At 65.0% G+C, this 22,458-nt stretch overlaps 1 protein-coding gene across 1 annotated transcript in view; it reads right to left on the bottom strand.

The window, feature by feature from the left end:
* Positions 1-3,963: 3,963 nt before the first annotated feature.
* EPPK1 (epiplakin 1) overlaps positions 3,964-22,458 on the bottom strand; it is a 22,667-nt gene continuing 4,172 nt past the window's right edge. Inside the window, exons 2-5 of the mRNA XM_070802257.1 lie at positions 9,821-22,283; positions 9,758-9,773; positions 6,112-8,324; positions 3,964-4,562 (exon numbers count right to left, since the gene is read on the bottom strand). Coding sequence (XP_070658358.1) covers positions 4,158-4,562; positions 6,112-8,324; positions 9,758-9,773; positions 9,821-22,249 — 15,063 coding nt within the window. The 5' untranslated portion in view covers positions 22,250-22,283 and the 3' untranslated portion in view covers positions 3,964-4,157. The remainder of the gene's footprint in view (positions 4,563-6,111; positions 8,325-9,757; positions 9,774-9,820; positions 22,284-22,458) is intronic.

Genomic DNA, 22,458 nt, shown 5'->3' with positions numbered 1-22,458 from the left:
GCTCCAGGATCATCCAAGACTTAGACCTAAATCCATGGGAAGCAGAGACCATGCTGGATACAGCTGTATGTCACCTTAGGTTATCAATGCTTATTGTCCTTGTTTAATATCTTATGTTTATAATAAGGAGAGAGAATTTTGTGGAGGAACTTTCAAAAAGTTGAAATCAAAGAAGAGAGCTTTGTTGACATACAAACAATTCCTTGTAAACTGTAAAAGCCATGGAGTGGAGTGGAGTACATGCATGTTCAGTCGTGTTCGACTCAGTGGCCCTAGAGACTGTTGCCTGTGAGGCTTCTCTGTCCATGGAATTCTCCAGGTAAGAATACTGCAGGGGGTTGCCAGTTGCTCCTACAGGGAATCTTCCAACCCCAGAGCCTGAACCTGCAGCTTCTGCATTGGCAGGCAGATTCTTTACCACTGAGCAACCTGGGAAGCTGTTGTAAAGGCCATCAGTTCAGTTCAGTTCAGTAGCTCAGTCGTGTCCAACTCTGTGGCCCCATGGACCACAGCATGCCAAGCCTCCCTATCCATCACCAACTACTGGAGTCTACTCAAACGCATGTCCATTGAGTCGGTAATGCCATCCAACCATCTCATCCTCTGTTGTCCCCTTCTCCTGCCTTCAATCTTTCCCAGGATCAGGGTCTTTTCAACTGAGTCAGCTCTTTGCATCAGGTGGCCAAAGTATTGGAGCCTCAGCTAGTTTGATCTCCTTGCAGTCCAAGGGACTCTCAAGAGTCTTCTCCAACATCACAGTTCAAAAGCATCAATTCTTTGGCACTCAGCTTTCTTTATATTCCAACTCTCACATCCATACATGACCACTGGAAAAAGCATAGTCTTGGCAAGACAGACCTATGATGACAAACTAATGTTTCTGCTTTTTAACATGCTGTATAGGTTGGTCATAACTTTTCTTCCAAGGAGTAAGCGTCTTTTAATTTCATGGCTGCAGTCATCATCGGCAGTGATTTTGGAGCCCTAAAAAATAAAGTCAGCCACCGTTTCCACATCTATTTGCCATGAAATGATGGGACGGGCTACCATGTTCTTAGTTTTTTGAATGTTGAGCTTTAAGCCAACTTTTTCACTCTCCTCTTTCACTTTCATCAAAAGGCTTTTTAGTTCTTCTTCACTTTCTGCCATAAGCGTGGTGTCACCTTCATATCTGAGGTTATTAATATTTCTCCCAGCAATCTTAATTCCAGCTTGTGCCTCATCCAGCCCAGCGTTTCACATGTTGTACTCTGCACATAAGTTAAATATGCATGGTGACAATATATACAGTCTTGACATACTCCTTTTCCTATTTGGAACCAGTCTGTTGTTCCATGTCCAGTTCTAACTGTTGCTTCCTGACCTGCATACAGGTTTCTCAAGAGGCAGGTCAGGTGGTCTGGTATTCCCATCTCTTTCAGAATTTTCCACAGTTTATTGTGATCCACACAGTCAGAGGCTTTGTCATGGTCATTAAGCAAAAATAGATGTTTTTCTGGAACTCTTTTGCCTTTCCCATGATCCAGTGGATGTTAGCAATTTGATCTCTGGTTCCTCTGCCTTTTCTAAAACCAGCTTGAACATCTGGAAGTTCACGGTTCACATATTGCTGAAGACTGGCTTGGAGAATTTTGAGGATTACTTTACTAACATGTGAGATGAGTGCAATTGTGCGGTAGTTTGAGCATTCTTTGGCATTGCCTTTCTTTGGAATTGAAATGAAAACTGACCTTTTCCAGTCCCGTGGCCACTGCTGAGTTTTCCAAATTTGCTGGCATATTGAGTGCAGCATTTTCACAGCATCATCTTTGAGGATTTGAAACAGCTCAGCTGGAATTCCGTCACCTCCACTAGCTTTGTTTGCAGTGATGCTTCCTAAGGTCCACTTGACTTCACATTCCAGACGTCAGGATTTAGGTGAGGGATCACACCATCATGATTATCTGGGTCATGAAGATCTGTTTTGTACAGTTCTGTGTTCAAATTGCCAACATCCGCTGGATCATGGAAAAAGCAAGAGAGTTCCAGAAAAATATCTATTTCTGCTTTATTGACTATGCCAAAGCCTTTGACTGTGTGGATCACAATCAACTGTGGAAAATTCTGAAAGAGATGGGAACACCAGACCACCTGAGGCCTGCCTCTTGAGAAATCTGTATGCAGGTCACGAAGCAACAGTTAGAACTGGACATGGAACAACAGACTGGTTCCAAATAGGAAAAGGAGTACGTCAAGGCTGTATATTGTCACCCTGCTTATTTAACTTCTATGCAGAGTACATCATGAGAAACGTTGGACTGGAAGAAACACAAGCTGGAATCAAGATTGCTGGGAGAAATATCAATAACCTCAGATATGCAGATGACACCACCCTTATGGCAGAAAGTGAAAAAGAACTAAAAAGCCTCTTGGTGAAAGTGAAAGTGGAGAGTGAAAAAGTTGGCTTAAAGCTCAACATTCAGAAAACTAAGATCATGGCATCCGGTCCCATCACTTCATGGGAAATAGATGGGGAAACAGTGGAAACAGTGTCAGACTTTCTTTTTTGGGGCTCCAAAATCACCGCAGATGGTGACTGCAGCCATGAAATTAAAAGACGCTTGCTCCTTGGAAGGAAAGTTATGACCAACCTAGATAGCATATTCAAAAGCAGAGACATTAGTTTGCCAACAAAATTTGTCTAGTCAAGGCTATGGTTTTTCCTGTGGTCATGTATGGATGTGAGAGTTGGACTGTGAAGAAGGCTGAGTGCCGAAGAATTGATGCTTTTGAACTGTGGTGCTGGAGAAGACTCTTGAGAGTCCCTTGGACTGCAAGGAGATCCAACCAGTCCATTCTGAAGGAGATCAGCCCTGGGATTTCTTTGGAAGGAATGACGCTAAAGAGGAAACTCCAGTACTTTGGCCACCTCATGCGAAGAGTTGACTCATTGGAAAAGACTCTGATGCTGGGAGGGATTGGGGGCAGGAGGAGAAGGGGACGACAGAGGATGAGATGGCTGGATGGCATCACTGACTCGATGGATGTGAGTCTGAGTGAACTCCGGGAGTTGGTGATGGACAAGGAGGCCTGGCGTGCTTGGATTCATGGGGTTGCAAAGAGTCGGACACGACTGAGCGACTGAACAGAACTGAACTGAACTGTTTATTCTTACCACTTCTTAATATCTTCTGCTTCTGTTAGGTTCATACCCTTTCCGTCCTTTATTGAGCCCATCATTGCAAGAAATGTTCCCTTGGTAGCTCCAATTTTCTTGAAATCTCTAGTCTCTCCCGTTCTATTGTTTTCCCCTATTTCTTTGCACTGATCACTGAGGAAGGAAGTGATCATGGATCACTGTAAAGGCCACACCATCAAACAAATTTGATGAGGAGAACGCACAGGGGGTCAGGCTAACAGGGACAGTGGCATCAAGTGACAGAATGAGCCCAGCCTCTGCAAAGCACAGCATTACCATGGAAAACCAGGGCAGGAGGACAGCAAACTGAGAGCCACGAGCATTCACTAAAGCAAGAAATTGACAAAAAATGATTTAGTCAAACCAGAAAATAAAAAACAATCAACATGAAGAAGCCATTTAGATGAAATGGGATTTTAACGAATCATGCGTAGCCTCTACTGTGGTAAAAAGTGAAAGTGAAGTCGCTCAGTCGTGTGAGCTCTTTGCAACCTCGAGGACTATAGACTAACAGGCTTCTCCAACCATGGGATTTTCCAGGTAAGAGTATCAAATTGGTTGCCATTTCCTTCTTCAGGGGATCTTCCCCATCTAGGGATTGAACCTGGGTCTTCCACATTACGGAGAGACGTTTTTACCATATGAGCCACCAGGGAAACCCCATCTACCACGATAAATACAGGTAAGAAGGAGAGAACCCTTGATTCGAAATAAGCTAGATTCTATACAGATTTCACAGAAGAAATTTCAAAGATCGGTAAATTAAAAACTGAACAGAAAAAATAGACGATGAAGGTTATGACTTTAATGGAAATAGACAAATATAAGAGATTACAATCAAAACAAGGTGAAACACAGGAACGTAATTAACATGAAAATAAAATATAATGAATTGAGATATCACGAGAAAAATTTAAAAACAAATTGGAATCAATAATTAAACAGAAGAAAAAAAATTTCTCAGGACGATGAATAATCATTATACAGTGAGAGAAAGAAATAAGAGCCCCGTTTCAGGGTCACGAGTAGCCCTTTGGAGCAGCTGCACGTACGTGAGGTTCTCGTGGGTGTTGGGGTCGAAGAAGCCCTTGGTGTCGTCGCTGGGGTCCTCCAGCACGCGGTTCATCTCCTCGTCGAAGTAGCCGCGCTGGTAGGCCACGTCCACGGGCACGCGGTGGCTGTGCACGGGGTCGATGACGCCGCCCGTGGCGATCTGGGCCTCCAGCAGGCGGATGCCGTGCTCGCGCACGATGAGGTCCTTCTTCATGGCCTGGAAGAGGGAGATCTGCTGCCCGGTGTAGGGGTCGGTGTAGCCGGTGACCGCGCGCTCGGCCGACAGCAGCTTCTCCTGGAGCTCGCCGCCCACCACGCCCGCGGCCACCGCCTCCTCCACGGACAGCTTCTGGTTGCGCACGGGGTCGATGACGAAAGCCCGTGGCCGCCTGCGCCTCCAGCAGCACCAGGGCCGTGCCCGGCCGCAGGACGCCCTTCCACATGGCCTGGTAGATGCTCATCTTCTCCTGGCGCCCGGGCTCGTCCTTGGCGGGGACCAGCACGCCCGCGATGCAGCTGGTGCCCTCCAGGTAGCGCTTCACCGAGTCCATCTCCGTCACCTCCTGCAGGGTCTTGGTGCCCTGGGCCAGGTCCCGCAGGGTCTCGGGGCCCAGGATCCCGGACGTGTGCAGCTCGGAGGCCGACACCTGGCGCCTCAGGCCCCGGAAGGACACCTTGCTCAGCCGCTCCTCCGTCTCCTCGATGAGCTGGGTGAGGACGGCGACCAGGGCGGGCAGGGCCAGGGCGCCGGCCGCGTGCTGGGCCAGCAGCTCGTCCCGCCGGGCCTGGCTCAGGTAGGAGGAGAAGAGGACCTCCCACACGGAGACGCGCCGGCCCTGGAACCGCCCGACGCGCACCTCCATGGTGGCGGCGCGCAGGGCCTGCTCCTGCAGGGCCCTGGCGGCGTCCTCGGCGTCCTGGCCGGAGGAGGGTCCCGCGTCGGCCCCCTCGCCCGGCCCCTGGGGCCCGGGCTCCGGCTGCCCGGAGGCTCCGCCCCCTTGGGAGGGGGCCGCCTCAGCCTCCTCGATGATGGTGGTCAGCCTGCGGGTCAGGGCGGGCAGGCCCAGCGTCCCCGCCCCGAACTCGGCCAGCAGCTGCTCCCGCGTGGCGGCGCTCACGTAGCCGGAGGCCAGCACGTCCCACACGGGCACCGCGGGCCCCCGCAGGCGGCCCACCCGGACCTCCATGGTGGCGGCACGCAGCGCCCCCCGAGGGTCCGGGGCGCCGGGGCGCGCGGCCTCGGCCTCGGCCTCGGCCAGCAGCGAGACGAGGGCGGCGCCCACCTCCTGCGCGGTCAGCGAGCCCGCCCGGTACCGGCGCAGCAGGTCCTGCCGCTGACTCTCGGACACCTCGCGGTAGAAGAGGAGCTCCCACACGGAGACGCGCTGGCCCCGCGGGGGGCCGGCGCCCAGCGTCACGCGGGTGTCGCGCAGGGCGGCGCGCAGCTCCTCGCCCAGCTGGTGGAGGGCGGAGCCCCGGCCGGCCAGCTGCAGCATGTAGAGCCCCGTGTCGGGGTCGCGCACGCAGCGCCGCAGCAGCTGCACGTACGTGAGGTTCTCGTGGGTGTTGGGGTCGAAGAAGCCCTTGGTGTCGTCGCTGGGGTCCTCCAGCACGCGGTTCATCTCCTCGTCGAAGTAGCCGCGCTGGTAGGCCACGTCCACGGGCACGCGGTGGCTGTGCACGGGGTCGATGACGCCGCCCGTGGCGATCTGGGCCTCCAGCAGGCGGATGCCGTGCTCGCGCACGATGAGGTCCTTCTTCATGGCCTGGAAGAGGGAGATCTGCTGCCCGGTGTAGGGGTCGGTGTAGCCGGTGACCGCGCGCTCGGCCGACAGCAGCTTCTCCTGGAGCTCGCCGCCCACCACGCCCGCGGCCACCGCCTCCTCCACGGACAGCTTCTGGTTGCGCACGGGGTCGATGACGAAGCCCGTGGCCGCCTGCGCCTCCAGCAGCACCAGGGCCGTGCCCGGCCGCAGGACGCCCTTCCACATGGCCTGGTAGATGCTCATCTTCTCCTGGCGCCCGGGCTCGTCCTTGGCGGGGACCAGCACGCCCGCGATGCAGCTGGTGCCCTCCAGGTAGCGCTTCACCGAGTCCATCTCCGTCACCTCCTGCAGGGTCTTGGTGCCCTGGGCCAGGTCCCGCAGGGTCTCGGGGCCCAGGATCCCGGACGTGTGCAGCTCGGAGGCCGACACCTGGCGCCTCAGGCCCCGGAAGGACACCTTGCTCAGCCGCTCCTCCGTCTCCTCGATGAGCTGGGTGAGGACGGCGACCAGGGCGGGCAGGGCCAGGGCGCCGGCCGCGTGCTGGGCCAGCAGCTCGTCCCGCCGGGCCTGGCTCAGGTAGGAGGAGAAGAGGACCTCCCACACGGAGACGCGCCGGCCCTGGAACCGCCCGACGCGCACCTCCATGGTGGCGGCGCGCAGGGCCTGCTCCTGCAGGGCCCTGGCGGCGTCCTCGGCGTCCTGGCCGGAGGAGGGTCCCGCGTCGGCCCCCTCGCCCGGCCCCTGGGGCCCGGGCTCCGGCTGCCCGGAGGCTCCGCCCCCTTGGGAGGGGGCCGCCTCAGCCTCCTCGATGATGGTGGTCAGCCTGCGGGTCAGGGCGGGCAGGCCCAGCGTCCCCGCCCCGAACTCGGCCAGCAGCTGCTCCCGCGTGGCGGCGCTCACGTAGCCGGAGGCCAGCACGTCCCACACGGGCACCGCGGGCCCCCGCAGGCGGCCCACCCGGACCTCCATGGTGGCGGCACGCAGCGCCCCCCGAGGGTCCGGGGCGCCGGGGCGCGCGGCCTCGGCCTCGGCCTCGGCCAGCAGCGAGACGAGGGCGGCGCCCACCTCCTGCGCGGTCAGCGAGCCCGCCCGGTACCGGCGCAGCAGGTCCTGCCGCTGACTCTCGGACACCTCGCGGTAGAAGAGGAGCTCCCACACGGAGACGCGCTGGCCCCGCGGGGGGCCGGCGCCCAGCGTCACGCGGGTGTCGCGCAGGGCGGCGCGCAGCTCCTCGCCCAGCTGGTGGAGGGCGGAGCCCCGGCCGGCCAGCTGCAGCATGTAGAGCCCCGTGTCGGGGTCGCGCACGCAGCGCCGCAGCAGCTGCACGTACGTGAGGTTCTCGTGGGTGTTGGGGTCGAAGAAGCCCTTGGTGTCGTCGCTGGGGTCCTCCAGCACGCGGTTCATCTCCTCGTCGAAGTAGCCGCGCTGGTAGGCCACGTCCACGGGCACGCGGTGGCTGTGCACGGGGTCGATGACGCCGCCCGTGGCGATCTGGGCCTCCAGCAGGCGGATGCCGTGCTCGCGCACGATGAGGTCCTTCTTCATGGCCTGGAAGAGGGAGATCTGCTGCCCGGTGTAGGGGTCGGTGTAGCCGGTGACCGCGCGCTCGGCCGACAGCAGCTTCTCCTGGAGCTCGCCGCCCACCACGCCCGCGGCCACCGCCTCCTCCACGGACAGCTTCTGGTTGCGCACGGGGTCGATGACGAAGCCCGTGGCCGCCTGCGCCTCCAGCAGCACCAGGGCCGTGCCCGGCCGCAGGACGCCCTTCCACATGGCCTGGTAGATGCTCATCTTCTCCTGGCGCCCGGGCTCGTCCTTGGCGGGGACCAGCACGCCCGCGATGCAGCTGGTGCCCTCCAGGTAGCGCTTCACCGAGTCCATCTCCGTCACCTCCTGCAGGGTCTTGGTGCCCTGGGCCAGGTCCCGCAGGGTCTCGGGGCCCAGGATCCCGGACGTGTGCAGCTCGGAGGCCGACACCTGGCGCCTCAGGCCCCGGAAGGACACCTTGCTCAGCCGCTCCTCCGTCTCCTCGATGAGCTGGGTGAGGACGGCGACCAGGGCGGGCAGGGCCAGGGCGCCGGCCGCGTGCTGGGCCAGCAGCTCGTCCCGCCGGGCCTGGCTCAGGTAGGAGGAGAAGAGGACCTCCCACACGGAGACGCGCCGGCCCTGGAACCGCCCGACGCGCACCTCCATGGTGGCGGCGCGCAGGGCCTGCTCCTGCAGGGCCCTGGCGGCGTCCTCGGCGTCCTGGCCGGAGGAGGGTCCCGCGTCGGCCCCCTCGCCCGGCCCCTGGGGCCCGGGCTCCGGCTGCCCGGAGGCTCCGCCCCCTTGGGAGGGGGCCGCCTCAGCCTCCTCGATGATGGTGGTCAGCCTGCGGGTCAGGGCGGGCAGGCCCAGCGTCCCCGCCCCGAACTCGGCCAGCAGCTGCTCCCGCGTGGCGGCGCTCACGTAGCCGGAGGCCAGCACGTCCCACACGGGCACCGCGGGCCCCCGCAGGCGGCCCACCCGGACCTCCATGGTGGCGGCACGCAGCGCCCCCCGAGGGTCCGGGGCGCCGGGGCGCGCGGCCTCGGCCTCGGCCTCGGCCAGCAGCGAGACGAGGGCGGCGCCCACCTCCTGCGCGGTCAGCGAGCCCGCCCGGGTACCGGCGCAGCAGGTCCTGCCGCTGACTCTCGGACACCTCGCGGTAGAAGAGGAGCTCCCACACGGAGACGCGCTGGCCCCGCGGGGGGCCGGCGCCCAGCGTCACGCGGGTGTCGCGCAGGGCGGCGCGCAGCTCCTCGCCCAGCTGGTGGAGGGCGGAGCCCCGGCCGGCCAGCTGCAGCATGTAGAGCCCCGTGTCGGGGTCGCGCACGCAGCGCCGCAGCAGCTGCACGTACGTGAGGTTCTCGTGGGTGTTGGGGTCGAAGAAGCCCTTGGTGTCGTCGCTGGGGTCCTCCAGCACGCGGTTCATCTCCTCGTCGAAGTAGCCGCGCTGGTAGGCCACGTCCACGGGCACGCGGTGGCTGTGCACGGGGTCGATGACGCCGCCCGTGGCGATCTGGGCCTCCAGCAGGCGGATGCCGTGCTCGCGCACGATGAGGTCCTTCTTCATGGCCTGGAAGAGGGAGATCTGCTGCCCGGTGTAGGGGTCGGTGTAGCCGGTGACCGCGCGCTCGGCCGACAGCAGCTTCTCCTGGAGCTCGCCGCCCACCACGCCCGCGGCCACCGCCTCCTCCACGGACAGCTTCTGGTTGCGCACGGGGTCGATGACGAAGCCCGTGGCCGCCTGCGCCTCCAGCAGCACCAGGGCCGTGCCCGGCCGCAGGACGCCCTTCCACATGGCCTGGTAGATGCTCATCTTCTCCTGGCGCCCGGGCTCGTCCTTGGCGGGGACCAGCACGCCCGCGATGCAGCTGGTGCCCTCCAGGTAGCGCTTCACCGAGTCCATCTCCGTCACCTCCTGCAGGGTCTTGGTGCCCTGGGCCAGGTCCCGCAGGGTCTCGGGGCCCAGGATCCCGGACGTGTGCAGCTCGGAGGCCGACACCTGGCGCCTCAGGCCCCGGAAGGACACCTTGCTCAGCCGCTCCTCCGTCTCCTCGATGAGCTGGGTGAGGACGGCGACCAGGGCGGGCAGGGCCAGGGCGCCGGCCGCGTGCTGGGCCAGCAGCTCGTCCCGCCGGGCCTGGCTCAGGTAGGAGGAGAAGAGGACCTCCCACACGGAGACGCGCCGGCCCTGGAACCGCCCGACGCGCACCTCCATGGTGGCGGCGCGCAGGGCCTGCTCCTGCAGGGCCCTGGCGGCGTCCTCGGCGTCCTGGCCGGAGGAGGGTCCCGCGTCGGCCCCCTCGCCCGGCCCCTGGGGCCCGGGCTCCGGCTGCCCGGAGGCTCCGCCCCCTTGGGAGGGGGCCGCCTCAGCCTCCTCGATGATGGTGGTCAGCCTGCGGGTCAGGGCGGGCAGGCCCAGCGTCCCCGCCCCGAACTCGGCCAGCAGCTGCTCCCGCGTGGCGGCGCTCACGTAGCCGGAGGCCAGCACGTCCCACACGGGCACCGCGGGCCCCCGCAGGCGGCCCACCCGGACCTCCATGGTGGCGGCACGCAGCGCCCCCCGAGGGTCCGGGGCGCCGGGGCGCGCGGCCTCGGCCTCGGCCTCGGCCAGCAGCGAGACGAGGGCGGCGCCCACCTCCTGCGCGGTCAGCGAGCCCGCCCGGTACCGGCGCAGCAGGTCCTGCCGCTGACTCTCGGACACCTCGCGGTAGAAGAGGAGCTCCCACACGGAGACGCGCTGGCCCCGCGGGGGGCCGGCGCCCAGCGTCACGCGGGTGTCGCGCAGGGCGGCGCGCAGCTCCTCGCCCAGCTGGTGGAGGGCGGAGCCCCGGCCGGCCAGCTGCAGCATGTAGAGCCCCGTGTCGGGGTCGCGCACGCAGCGCCGCAGCAGCTGCACGTACGTGAGGTTCTCGTGGGTGTTGGGGTCGAAGAAGCCCTTGGTGTCGTCGCTGGGGTCCTCCAGCACGCGGTTCATCTCCTCGTCGAAGTAGCCGCGCTGGTAGGCCACGTCCACGGGCACGCGGTGGCTGTGCACGGGGTCGATGACGCCGCCCGTGGCGATCTGGGCCTCCAGCAGGCGGATGCCGTGCTCGCGCACGATGAGGTCCTTCTTCATGGCCTGGAAGAGGGAGATCTGCTGCCCGGTGTAGGGGTCGGTGTAGCCGGTGACCGCGCGCTCGGCCGACAGCAGCTTCTCCTGGAGCTCGCCGCCCACCACGCCCGCGGCCACCGCCTCCTCCACGGACAGCTTCTGGTTGCGCACGGGGTCGATGACGAAGCCCGTGGCCGCCTGCGCCTCCAGCAGCACCAGGGCCGTGCCCGGCCGCAGGACGCCCTTCCACATGGCCTGGTAGATGCTCATCTTCTCCTGGCGCCCGGGCTCGTCCTTGGCGGGGACCAGCACGCCCGCGATGCAGCTGGTGCCCTCCAGGTAGCGCTTCACCGAGTCCATCTCCGTCACCTCCTGCAGGGTCTTGGTGCCCTGGGCCAGGTCCCGCAGGGTCTCGGGGCCCAGGATCCCGGACGTGTGCAGCTCGGAGGCCGACACCTGGCGCCTCAGGCCCCGGAAGGACACCTTGCTCAGCCGCTCCTCCGTCTCCTCGATGAGCTGGGTGAGGACGGCGACCAGGGCGGGCAGGGCCAGGGCGCCGGCCGCGTGCTGGGCCAGCAGCTCGTCCCGCCGGGCCTGGCTCAGGTAGGAGGAGAAGAGGACCTCCCACACGGAGACGCGCCGGCCCTGGAACCGCCCGACGCGCACCTCCATGGTGGCGGCGCGCAGGGCCTGCTCCTGCAGGGCCCTGGCGGCGTCCTCGGCGTCCTGGCCGGAGGAGGGTCCCGCGTCGGCCCCCTCGCCCGGCCCCTGGGGCCCGGGCTCCGGCTGCCCGGAGGCTCCGCCCCCTTGGGAGGGGGCCGCCTCAGCCTCCTCGATGATGGTGGTCAGCCTGCGGGTCAGGGCGGGCAGGCCCAGCGTCCCCGCCCCGAACTCGGCCAGCAGCTGCTCCCGCGTGGCGGCGCTCACGTAGCCGGAGGCCAGCACGTCCCACACGGGCACCGCGGGCCCCCGCAGGCGGCCCACCCGGACCTCCATGGTGGCGGCACGCAGCGCCCCCCGAGGGTCCGGGGCGCCGGGGCGCGCGGCCTCGGCCTCGGCCTCGGCCAGCAGCGAGACGAGGGCGGCGCCCACCTCCTGCGCGGTCAGCGAGCCCGCCCGGTACCGGCGCAGCAGGTCCTGCCGCTGACTCTCGGACACCTCGCGGTAGAAGAGGAGCTCCCACACGGAGACGCGCTGGCCCCGCGGGGGGCCGGCGCCCAGCGTCACGCGGGTGTCGCGCAGGGCGGCGCGCAGCTCCTCGCCCAGCTGGTGGAGGGCGGAGCCCCGGCCGGCCAGCTGCAGCATGTAGAGCCCCGTGTCGGGGTCGCGCACGCAGCGCCGCAGCAGCTGCACGTACGTGAGGTTCTCGTGGGTGTTGGGGTCGAAGAAGCCCTTGGTGTCGTCGCTGGGGTCCTCCAGCACGCGGTTCATCTCCTCGTCGAAGTAGCCGCGCTGGTAGGCCACGTCCACGGGCACGCGGTGGCTGTGCACGGGGTCGATGACGCCGCCCGTGGCGATCTGGGCCTCCAGCAGGCGGATGCCGTGCTCGCGCACGATGAGGTCCTTCTTCATGGCCTGGAAGAGGGAGATCTGCTGCCCGGTGTAGGGGTCGGTGTAGCCGGTGACCGCGCGCTCGGCCGACAGCAGCTTCTCCTGGAGCTCGCCGCCCACCACGCCCGCGGCCACCGCCTCCTCCACGGACAGCTTCTGGTTGCGCACGGGGTCGATGACGAAGCCCGTGGCCGCCTGCGCCTCCAGCAGCACCAGGGCCGTGCCCGGCCGCAGGACGCCCTTCCACATGGCCTGGTAGATGCTCATCTTCTCCTGGCGCCCGGGCTCGTCCTTGGCGGGGACCAGCACGCCCGCGATGCAGCTGGTGCCCTCCAGGTAGCGCTTCACCGAGTCCATCTCCGTCACCTCCTGCAGGGTCTTGGTGCCCTGGGCCAGGTCCCGCAGGGTCTCGGGGCCCAGGATCCCGGACGTGTGCAGCTCGGAGGCCGACACCTGGCGCCTCAGGCCCCGGAAGGACACCTTGCTCAGCCGCTCCTCCGTCTCCTCGATGAGCTGGGTGAGGACGGCGACCAGGGCGGGCAGGGCCAGGGCGCCGGCCGCGTGCTGGGCCAGCAGCTCGTCCCGCCGGGCCTGGCTCAGGTAGGAGGAGAAGAGGACCTCCCACACGGAGACGCGCCGGCCCTGGAACCGCCCGACGCGCACCTCCATGGTGGCGGCGCGCAGGGCCTGCTCCTGCAGGGCCCTGGCGGCGTCCTCGGCGTCCTGGCCGGAGGAGGGTCCCGCGTCGGCCCCCTCGCCCGGCCCCTGGGGCCCGGGCTCCGGCTGCCCGGAGGCTCCGCCCCCTTGGGAGGGGGCCGCCTCAGCCTCCTCGATGATGGTGGTCAGCCTGCGGGTCAGGGCGGGCAGGCCCAGCGTCCCCGCCCCGAACTCGGCCAGCAGCTGCTCCCGCGTGGCGGCGCTCACGTAGCCGGAGGCCAGCACGTCCCACACGGGCACCGCGGGCCCCCGCAGGCGGCCCACCCGGACCTCCATGGTGGCGGCACGCAGCGCCCCCCGAGGGTCCGGGGCGCCGGGGCGCGCGGCCTCGGCCTCGGCCTCGGCCAGCAGCGAGACGAGGGCGGCGCCCACCTCCTGCGCGGTCAGCGAGCCCGCCCGGTACCGGCGCAGCAGGTCCTGCCGCTGACTCTCGGACACCTCGCGGTAGAAGAGGAGCTCCCACACGGAGACGCGCTGGCCCCGCGGGGGGCCGGCGCCCAGCGTCACGCGGGTGTCGCGCAGGGCGGCGCGCAGCTCCTCGCCCAGCTGGTGGAGGGCGGAGCCCCGGCCGGCCAGCTGCAGCATGTAGAGCCCCGTGTCGGGGTCGCGCACGCAGCGCCGCAGCAGCTGCACGTACGTGAGGTTCTCGTGGGTGTTGGGGTCGAAGAAGCCCTTGGTGTCGTCGCTGGGGTCCTCCAGCACGCGGTTCATCTCCTCGTCGAAGTAGCCGCGCTGGTAGGCCACGTCCACGGGCACGCGGTGGCTGTGCACGGGGTCGATGACGCCGCCCGTGGCGATCTGGGCCTCCAGCAGGCGGATGCCGTGCTCGCGCACGATGAGGTCCTTCTTCATGGCCTGGAAGAGGGAGATCTGCTGCCCGGTGTAGGGGTCGGTGTAGCCGGTGACCGCGCGCTCGGCCGACAGCAGCTTCTCCTGGAGCTCGCCGCCCACCACGCCCGCGGCCACCGCCTCCTCCACGGACAGCTTCTGGTTGCGCACGGGGTCGATGACGAAGCCCGTGGCCGCCTGCGCCTCCAGCAGCACCAGGGCCGTGCCCGGCCGCAGGACGCCCTTCCACATGGCCTGGTAGATGCTCATCTTCTCCTGGCGCCCGGGCTCGTCCTTGGCGGGGACCAGCACGCCCGCGATGCAGCTGGTGCCCTCCAGGTAGCGCTTCACCGAGTCCATCTCCGTCACCTCCTGCAGGGTCTTGGTGCCCTGGGCCAGGTCCCGCAGGGTCTCGGGGCCCAGGATCCCGGACGTGTGCAGCTCGGAGGCCGACACCTGGCGCCTCAGGCCCCGGAAGGACACCTTGCTCAGCCGCTCCTCCGTCTCCTCGATGAGCTGGGTGAGGACGGCGACCAGGGCGGGCAGGGCCAGGGCGCCGGCCGCGTGCTGGGCCAGCAGCTCGTCCCGCCGGGCCTGGCTCAGGTAGGAGGAGAAGAGGACCTCCCACACGGAGACGCGCCGGCCCTGGAACCGCCCGACGCGCACCTCCATGGTGGCGGCGCGCAGGGCCTGCTCCTGCAGGGCCCTGGCGGCGTCCTCGGCGTCCTGGCCGGAGGAGGGTCCCGCGTCGGCCCCCTCGCCCGGCCCCTGGGGCCCGGGCTCCGGCTGCCCGGAGGCTCCGCCCCCTTGGGAGGGGGCCGCCTCAGCCTCCTCGATGATGGTGGTCAGCCTGCGGGTCAGGGCGGGCAGGCCCAGCGTCCCCGCCCCGAACTCGGCCAGCAGCTGCTCCCGCGTGGCGGCGCTCACGTAGCCGGAGGCCAGCACGTCCCACACGGGCACCGCGGGCCCCCGCAGGCGGCCCACCCGGACCTCCATGGTGGCGGCACGCAGCGCCCCCCGAGGGTCCGGGGCGCCGGGGCGCGCGGCCTCGGCCTCGGCCTCGGCCAGCAGCGAGACGAGGGCGGCGCCCACCTCCTGCGCGGTCAGCGAGCCCGCCCGGTACCGGCGCAGCAGGTCCTGCCGCTGACTCTCGGACACCTCGCGGTAGAAGAGGAGCTCCCACACGGAGACGCGCTGGCCCCGCGGGGGGCCGGCGCCCAGCGTCACGCGGGTGTCGCGCAGGGCGGCGCGCAGCTCCTCGCCCAGCTGGTGGAGGGCGGAGCCCCGGCCGGCCAGCTGCAGCATGTAGAGCCCCGTGTCGGGGTCGCGCACGCAGCGCCGCAGCAGCTGCACGTACGTGAGGTTCTCGTGGGTGTTGGGGTCGAAGAAGCCCTTGGTGTCGTCGCTGGGGTCCTCCAGCACGCGGTTCATCTCCTCGTCGAAGTAGCCGCGCTGGTAGGCCACGTCCACGGGCACGCGGTGGCTGTGCACGGGGTCGATGACGCCGCCCGTGGCGATCTGGGCCTCCAGCAGGCGGATGCCGTGCTCGCGCACGATGAGGTCCTTCTTCATGGCCTGGAAGAGGGAGATCTGCTGCCCGGTGTAGGGGTCGGTGTAGCCGGTGACCGCGCGCTCGGCCGACAGCAGCTTCTCCTGGAGCTCGCCGCCCACCACGCCCGCGGCCACCGCCTCCTCCACGGACAGCTTCTGGTTGCGCACGGGGTCGATGACGAAGCCCGTGGCCGCCTGCGCCTCCAGCAGCACCAGGGCCGTGCCCGGCCGCAGGACGCCCTTCCACATGGCCTGGTAGATGCTCATCTTCTCCTGGCGCCCGGGCTCGTCCTTGGCGGGGACCAGCACGCCCGCGATGCATCCGGTGCCCTCTAGGTAGCGCCTCACTGCCTCAGTCTTTGTGATGGCATCTACGGAGGCCTGCCCGGACTCCAGGGCCTGTAGCGTCTCCTTCGTGATGATGGATGAAGTCAGCAGTTCAGAGGCTGTGATCTGTTTCCTGATTCCTCTGAACCATAGCTGTTTAGTGTTCTTTTCCTTTTCACTGATTATCTCAAAGATCACTTTTACCACCTTTTCTAATGCATGTGCTGTGTCTGTCTTGTATTTTCGTACTAACTCCAGTTTTTTGTTCTCCGTCACATATTCAGAGTTCAGCAATTCCCAGACTGACGGCCTCTGTCCTTTAAACCGCCCCACTCTGACGTCTACCCGCTCAGCCTCAAGCGCTCGTCTGGTGTCCTCATCGATGAACTGTGATTCCAGTTCATGCTCGAGCACTGGGAACAGAGCCCAGCCCGTCTTCTCATCTCGGCGGCTCCTCTCCTGCAGTTCCTGGTAAGTCACCTTCTCCTGAGTGTTGGGATCCACAAACCGTTTATTCATGCACTTCTGCTCTGCCACCAGTGGGTATGTGTCCTGGTCCAGACATCCGCGTCTGTAGGCAGCATCCAGTGGAAGCCGGTGGTGGTGCTGGGGGTCCACGATGCCCCCCGTGGCCATCTGCACCTCGAGCAGTCTGAGTGCCAACTCCCGTTTCACCAGCTTCCTCTGCATTGCCTGGAACAAGGACATGGTGTGTCCTGTGTCCGGGTCTGTGTATCCCCTGGCGGCCTTCTCAGCATTTAGGAGTCTCTCCTGCATTTCCTCACCCACCAGGCCAGCGGCCACAGCCTCATCCACGGAGAGCCTCTTGTGGCTGTGGGGGTCCAGCAGGAACCCTGTGGCTGCCTGAGCCTCCAGCAGCTGGGCTGCAAATCCCATGGGGATGAGCCCTTTCCTGCTGGCCTCGTAGAAGCTCAGCACCTCACGGGTGGAGGGCGTGGTTAGCCCTGCAATGCAGCCGCTGCCTTCCAAGTAGACCTTTACGTGCGGCAGGCGGCGGAGGTCCTGTCCCCCGGTTCCCTCGTGTAGCGCATCCAGTGTCTTCTTATCAATGATTCCTGAGTTGAACAGCTCTGCAGCTGTCACCTCTCCTCCAATGGCTGCCAGCCTGATGCCCTTGTTTCGCTGTTCTGTTTCTTCGACCGTTGTGGTGATGACCTTCAGCAGCTGCTCTAAGCTGACATCCCTGGCTTTGTACCCCTGGACAAGCTCTTTCTTCCTTTCCTCTGTGAAGTACGGCGAGGACAGCAGGTCCCAGAAGGAGACCACCTGCTGGGCAAACATGCCCACGTGCATTTTGGTAGTTTTTGACCGCAGGGCTTGCCTTGTGGCTTCATCGATGTACACGTAGGTTTCTCCTTTCTTTACGACTTGCAGCATGTAGAGCCCTGTCTCGGGGTCCTCCACGCAGCGCTCCAGCAGCTGCATGTACGTGAGGTTCTCGTGCGTGTTGGGGTCGAAGAAGCCCTTGGTGTCATCGCTGGGGTCCTCCAGCACGCGGTTCATCTCCTCGTCGAAGTAGCCACGCTGGTAGGCCACGTCCACGGGCACGCGGTGGCTGTGCACGGGATCGATGATGCCGCCCGTGGCGATCTGGGCCTCCAGCAGGCGGATGCCGTGCTCGCGCACTATGAGGTCCTTCTTCATGGCCTGGAAGAGGGAGATCTGTTCCCCGGTATAGGGGTCGGTGTAGCCGGTGACCGCACGCTCAGCCGACAGCAGCTTCTGGTAGGTTTCCCTGCCAAACATCCCTGCCGCAAATGCCTCCTGCACAGTCAGCTTCCGGTTCTCCACAGGGTCAATGAGGAAGCCAGTGGCCGCCTGCGCCTCCAGCAGCACCAGGGCCGTGCCCGGCCGCAGGACGTTTCTTCTCAGAGCTTCTGAGATGCTCATCTTCTCCCTGGTGTCCTGGATGAGGACCCCAGCGATGAAGCTGCCCCCTTCCAAGTACTGCCGCACACGGTCCATCTCCGCCACCTCCTGCACGGTCTTCTTCCCTTGACTCAGCTCATCCAGCGTCTTCCTGTCGATCAGCTGGGACCTGAACAGGTCGTTGGCTGACAGCTGCTTCCGGAGACCCCTGAAAGTGGCCTGTGAGGGCTGCCTTTCTGAGGCCTCAACCAGGGTGGTGACTGCAGTGACCACCTGCCGCAGGGCCGTGGCCCTCCCAGACTGGCAGAGTGCTGCCAGCTCCCGCCGCTTGCGGAGCCCTACATACTCTGAATGCAGCAGGTCCCAGAGTGAGATGTTGAGCCCTCTGAACCTCCCTGCCCCAACTGGCACCTTCATGGCCCTCAGGGCCACTGCTGTGTGGTCATCCACCTCTAGCACCATGTCCTGGGAGAGTGGCAGCAGCCACAAGCCAGTGTCGGCGTCCAGGACACAGCGCTCCTTGAGCTGTCCGTAGGTCACCTTGTCCTGTGTGCCAGGGTCGAAGAAGAATTTGCTGTCCTCATCCATTGAGGTTAGCATCCTGCTTGTCTGCTCATCCAGGAGGCCGAGCCTGCAGGCTGCCGCCTGGGGCAGGTGCACCCTGTGGACAGGGTCCACCACACCCCCTGTGGCCAGCTGCGCCTGCAGGAGCGGGAGGCCCTCGCTCCAAGGCACGAGCCCCTTTTCCACTGCCTGCCACAGTGAGAGGGAGCCTCCCGAGCAGGGGTCCGTGTACCCAGCCACTGCTTTCTCAACCAGCTGGAGCCGCTCACTCAGAGCCCCAGCCACCAGGCCAGCCTTGACTGCCTCCTCCACCGACAGTCTCTGGTTGGTCAAAGGATCCACAAGAGAGCCAGACGCCACCTGGGCCTCCAGTAGTCTCTGCCCCAGGCCAGCAGGCAGGAGGCCATCCCTCACAGCCTGGGCGATGCTCACTTTGGCCCCTGAGGGCTGCAGCAGCACCCCGGCCACACAGCCCGTGCCCCATAGGCAGGCCCGCACCGTTGGCTGCTCAGAGACCTCGGCAGGTGATTGCATGCCCCGTGCCAGTGCCTCCAGGGTCTCCCGGGTGATGACTCCAGCGTCCAGCAGCCAGACGGCGGGCACCCCACCGCAGGGGCCGGGCAGCATGACGCAGGCCCCTGCCAGGAGCTCCGCCTCCTGCACCTGCCTCCGCACAGCCGCCTGCAGCTGCTGTGTCGTGATCCTCCCCTCCCTGAAGTCCTCCAGGAAGCCCCTCCGCTGCTCCTCAGTGAAGTGGCAGGACTCCAGCAGCTCCCAGAGAGACGTGCCATCCTCAGCCCCCTGCGTGGCCTTCAGGGTCTCCTGCACCTGCTCATCTGTGGGGACAACAGGGGCACTTTCTGGCAGGGGCAAGAAGTGAAGGCCAGAGGCCTCGTCTTTTACACACTGCTCCAGAAGCTGGGCATAGCTGGTGTGTCCCTGGCCGTCAGGTGTGGGGAAGGTCTTTGAGTCAGACAAGGCCAACACCATCTCCTGGTCGATGTAGCCACGCTGCAAGGCCACGAGCATGGGGAGGTGGTGATGCCCAGTGGGGTCGATGACCCCGCCCGTGGCCACCTGGGCCTCCAAGAGGCGGATGGCCTGCTCCATGGGGACAAGGCCCTTCTTCATGGCCTGGAACAGGGACAGCAGCTTTCCAGAGAAGGGGTCTGGGAAGCCCTTGACAGCGCACTCAGCCCAGGTCAGCCTGCTGTAGAGCTCTGGCCCCACAAGCCCCCTGCACACAGCCTCATCCAAGGACATGGTCTCCAGACTGTGAGGGTCGGTCATGGTCCCCGTGGCTGCCTGGGCCTCCAGCAGGGCCAGGGCCACTCCTGGCCCCAGCAGCTTGTGCTTCATGGCCTGGTAGAGGCTGAGCCGCCGGGTGGAGGGCTGCAGGAGCACGCCACCCACAGCGCCCGAGCCGCACAGGAACCTGCGGATGCTCTCCGTGCAGAGCAGGGCCTCAGCGCTGAGCGTTCCCGCCAGCACGCAGTCCAGGACCTCCTGGTCTATGACGCCAGCCTCCCGGAGCTGGCAGGCAGTCACCCGGCCCCGCAGCATGGGGAGGGCGACGTCTGCCCGGCTTTCCACCTCCCTCTCCAGCAGCTTTGAAACCTCCTCCAGGGACACCTGGTGCCGCCGGAAGCTCTGTAGCAGCCACCGCCGGCGTGCCTCGCTGACATACTCTGAGTTGACCAACTCCCACGCGGACACTCTCTGTCCCCGGAACCGCCCGTGCTGCACCGACAGCAGCAGGCTCCGGAAGGCCTGCCGGGTGGCCTCATCTGCCAGCAGGGTCCGCGCACTTGTAAGTGGCAGCAGATAGAGCCCCGTGTTGGGGTCACGCACACAGCGCTCCAGCAGCTGCATATACGTGAGGTTCTCATGCGTGTTGGGGTCGAAGAAGCCCTTGGTGTCGTCACTGGGGTCGGCCAAGATCAGGTTCAGCGCCTCGTCGAAGTAGCCGCGCTGGTAGGCCACGTCCACGGGCACGCGGTGGCTGTGCACGGGGTCAATGATGCCGCCCGTGGCGATCTGGGCCTCCAGCAGGCGGATGCCGTGCTCGCGCACGATGAGGTCCTTCTTCATGGCCTGGAAGAGGGAGATCTGCTGCCCGGTGTAGGGGTCGGTGTAGCCGGTGACTGCACGCTCAGCCGACAGCAGCTTGGCAAACACCTCGGGCCCGATGATGCCAGCCCTCAGCGCCTCCTCCACTGAGTATCTCCTGTTCTCTTTGGGATCAATGATGAAGCCAGTGGCTGCCTGCGCCTCCAGGAGGATGAGCGCCGTGCCCGGCCTGAGTAGCCCCTTCCTGTAAGCCTCGTGGATGCTGAGAGGCTCCTGGGACCCAGGCAGCAGCAAGCCAGCGATGCAGCCAGTGCCTTGCAAGTACCTCTGCACCGAGTCCAGGTTGGCCACGTCCTGGGCTGTGGTCTGGCCACGTTCTAGCTGTTCATAAACATCCTGGCCGATGATCTCCGCTCTCAGCAGCTCTCCCGGAGTCACAGGGACCCTGAGCCCAGCAAAGGTGGTTCTGGCGGTGGCTGCAGCCTGCTCATGGGTGGCCCTCAGCACAGCCGCCAGCTCCTCCACTGAGAGGGCCCCGTCCCTGTGCTGCTGGGTCAGTGTCACCCTCTGCTCCATGGGGACTGCCTTGGAGAAGAGCAGCTCCCAGAGCGACACAGGCCGGCCCTGGAACCTGCCCACAGAGACAGTGGCCGTAGCAGCACTCAAGACCTGCCGGGTGCTGTGCTCGATGAACGGGGGTCCCCGGGGCTCCTCCCCAGGGCTCCCCACTGAGATGGGCAGGAACGCCAGCCCCGTCTCCAGGTCAGTGATGCAGCGGGCCAGCAGCTGCCCATAGCTGAGGCTCTCGTGCGTGCCGGGATCCAAGAAGCTGGCAGCCCTCGAGAGGTGCTCCTGAGTCTCTTTGTCCAGGCAGCCGAGGCGCAGGGCAGCCTCTACGGGCAGCCGGAGCCGGCGGGCAGGACACACTAGCCCGCCTGTGGCCAGCTGGGCATCCAGGAGCCTGAGTGCCAGAGGCCGGTCCACCAACTCCTTCTTCATGGCCTGGAAAAGGGGAACTCGGGTGCCGCTGAAGGGGTCATGGTAGCCCGTCACTGCCTGCTCTGCCACCTGGAGCTGCCTGTGCAGCTCCGGGCCAACCAGGCCTGCCCGAACCGCCTCGTCCACCCGCAGCTGCCGGCCAGTGGCTGGGTCCACCAGGGTGCAGGTGGCAGCCTGAGCCTCCAGGAGCAGAAGCATGGCACCTGTGGGAAGCAGATGCTCGGCCGCGGCCTGGAAGAAGCTCTTCTTGTGCCCTGCGGGCAGCAGGACGACCCCAGCCACACTGCCGGTGCCCTGCAGGTAACGCCGCACCTCGGCACGTGCACCCACATCTGGCACCACCAGCCGGCCCTCCCGCAGGCCTCGGGCCGTCTCCTCGTCCAAGACCCCCACCTCCAGCAGCTCAGCCAAGCTCACAGCCCCACCCAGGGTATGGAACGTGATCCTGAGGGGCAGCAGGGCCAGCCCCGTGCCGGGCGCCTGCACACACCTGCCCAGCAACTCCCGGTAGGGCAGCTGCTCCAGTGTGTTAGGGTCCAGGAAGCCCGGGGCGCTTGAGCCGGGCCCCAGTTCCGACAGCCCATGCCATGTCTCCTGGTCCAGGAGACCCTGCTGGCAGGCCAGCTCAGGGGCCACACGCACCCCACGGATGGGGTCCACCAGGCCCCCAGTGGCCAGCTGGGCCTCCAGCCAATTCCACCCCAGCGCCCTGTCTACCACCTCCTTCCCGATGGCCTGGAAGAGGGCCAGCTTCTGGCCCCCATAGGGATCAGGGTACCCAGTGGCTGCACGCTCAGCAGCCAGCAGCTTCTCCTTGAGCTCCAGGCCCACTAGGCCCTGCTGCAGGGCCTCAGACACAGGGAGCAGCTGGCCCTGCGTGGGGTCCACCAGGCCCCCTGTGGCTGCCTGGGCCTCCAGCAGAGCCAGCCCAAGCCCAGAGGGCAGGAGACCCTGCTTCATGGCAGCATAGAGACCCTGGGCCCGGCCCGAGGCCTCCACCCACACCCCAGCGATGCTCCTGGCCTGGGGTGCAGATGGGGCACCAGCTCCCAGCGCGGCCTTCATGGTCTTGGAGACAGCAGTCGGCCCGGTGCCACCGGTGACTAGGAGGTCGAGAGGAGAGGCGTGGCCATTCATCGTGCAGAACTCAGCGAGGACCCACTTCTGCTCCCTGCAGGGTGGAGAGCCTCCATTAGGGGCCCTGGGATGGCCCAGGCAGGTGGGAGGTCCACCCCGCACCCTAGACCTACCTCCGGTGCCACCAGCCCTTCTGAGGGAGGTAGGGCAGCCTCCAGTTTCACCCCTTCCTCTCGCCCTGGGGTCCCAGGAGGGGCTACAGGAGCACT

Source organism: Bos indicus, chromosome 14 (assembly GCF_029378745.1).
Source record: "Bos indicus isolate NIAB-ARS_2022 breed Sahiwal x Tharparkar chromosome 14, NIAB-ARS_B.indTharparkar_mat_pri_1.0, whole genome shotgun sequence".
Classification (NCBI taxonomy): Eukaryota; Metazoa; Chordata; class Mammalia; order Artiodactyla; family Bovidae; genus Bos; species Bos indicus.
This window is presented reverse-complemented; position numbering and strand designations above follow the sequence as displayed.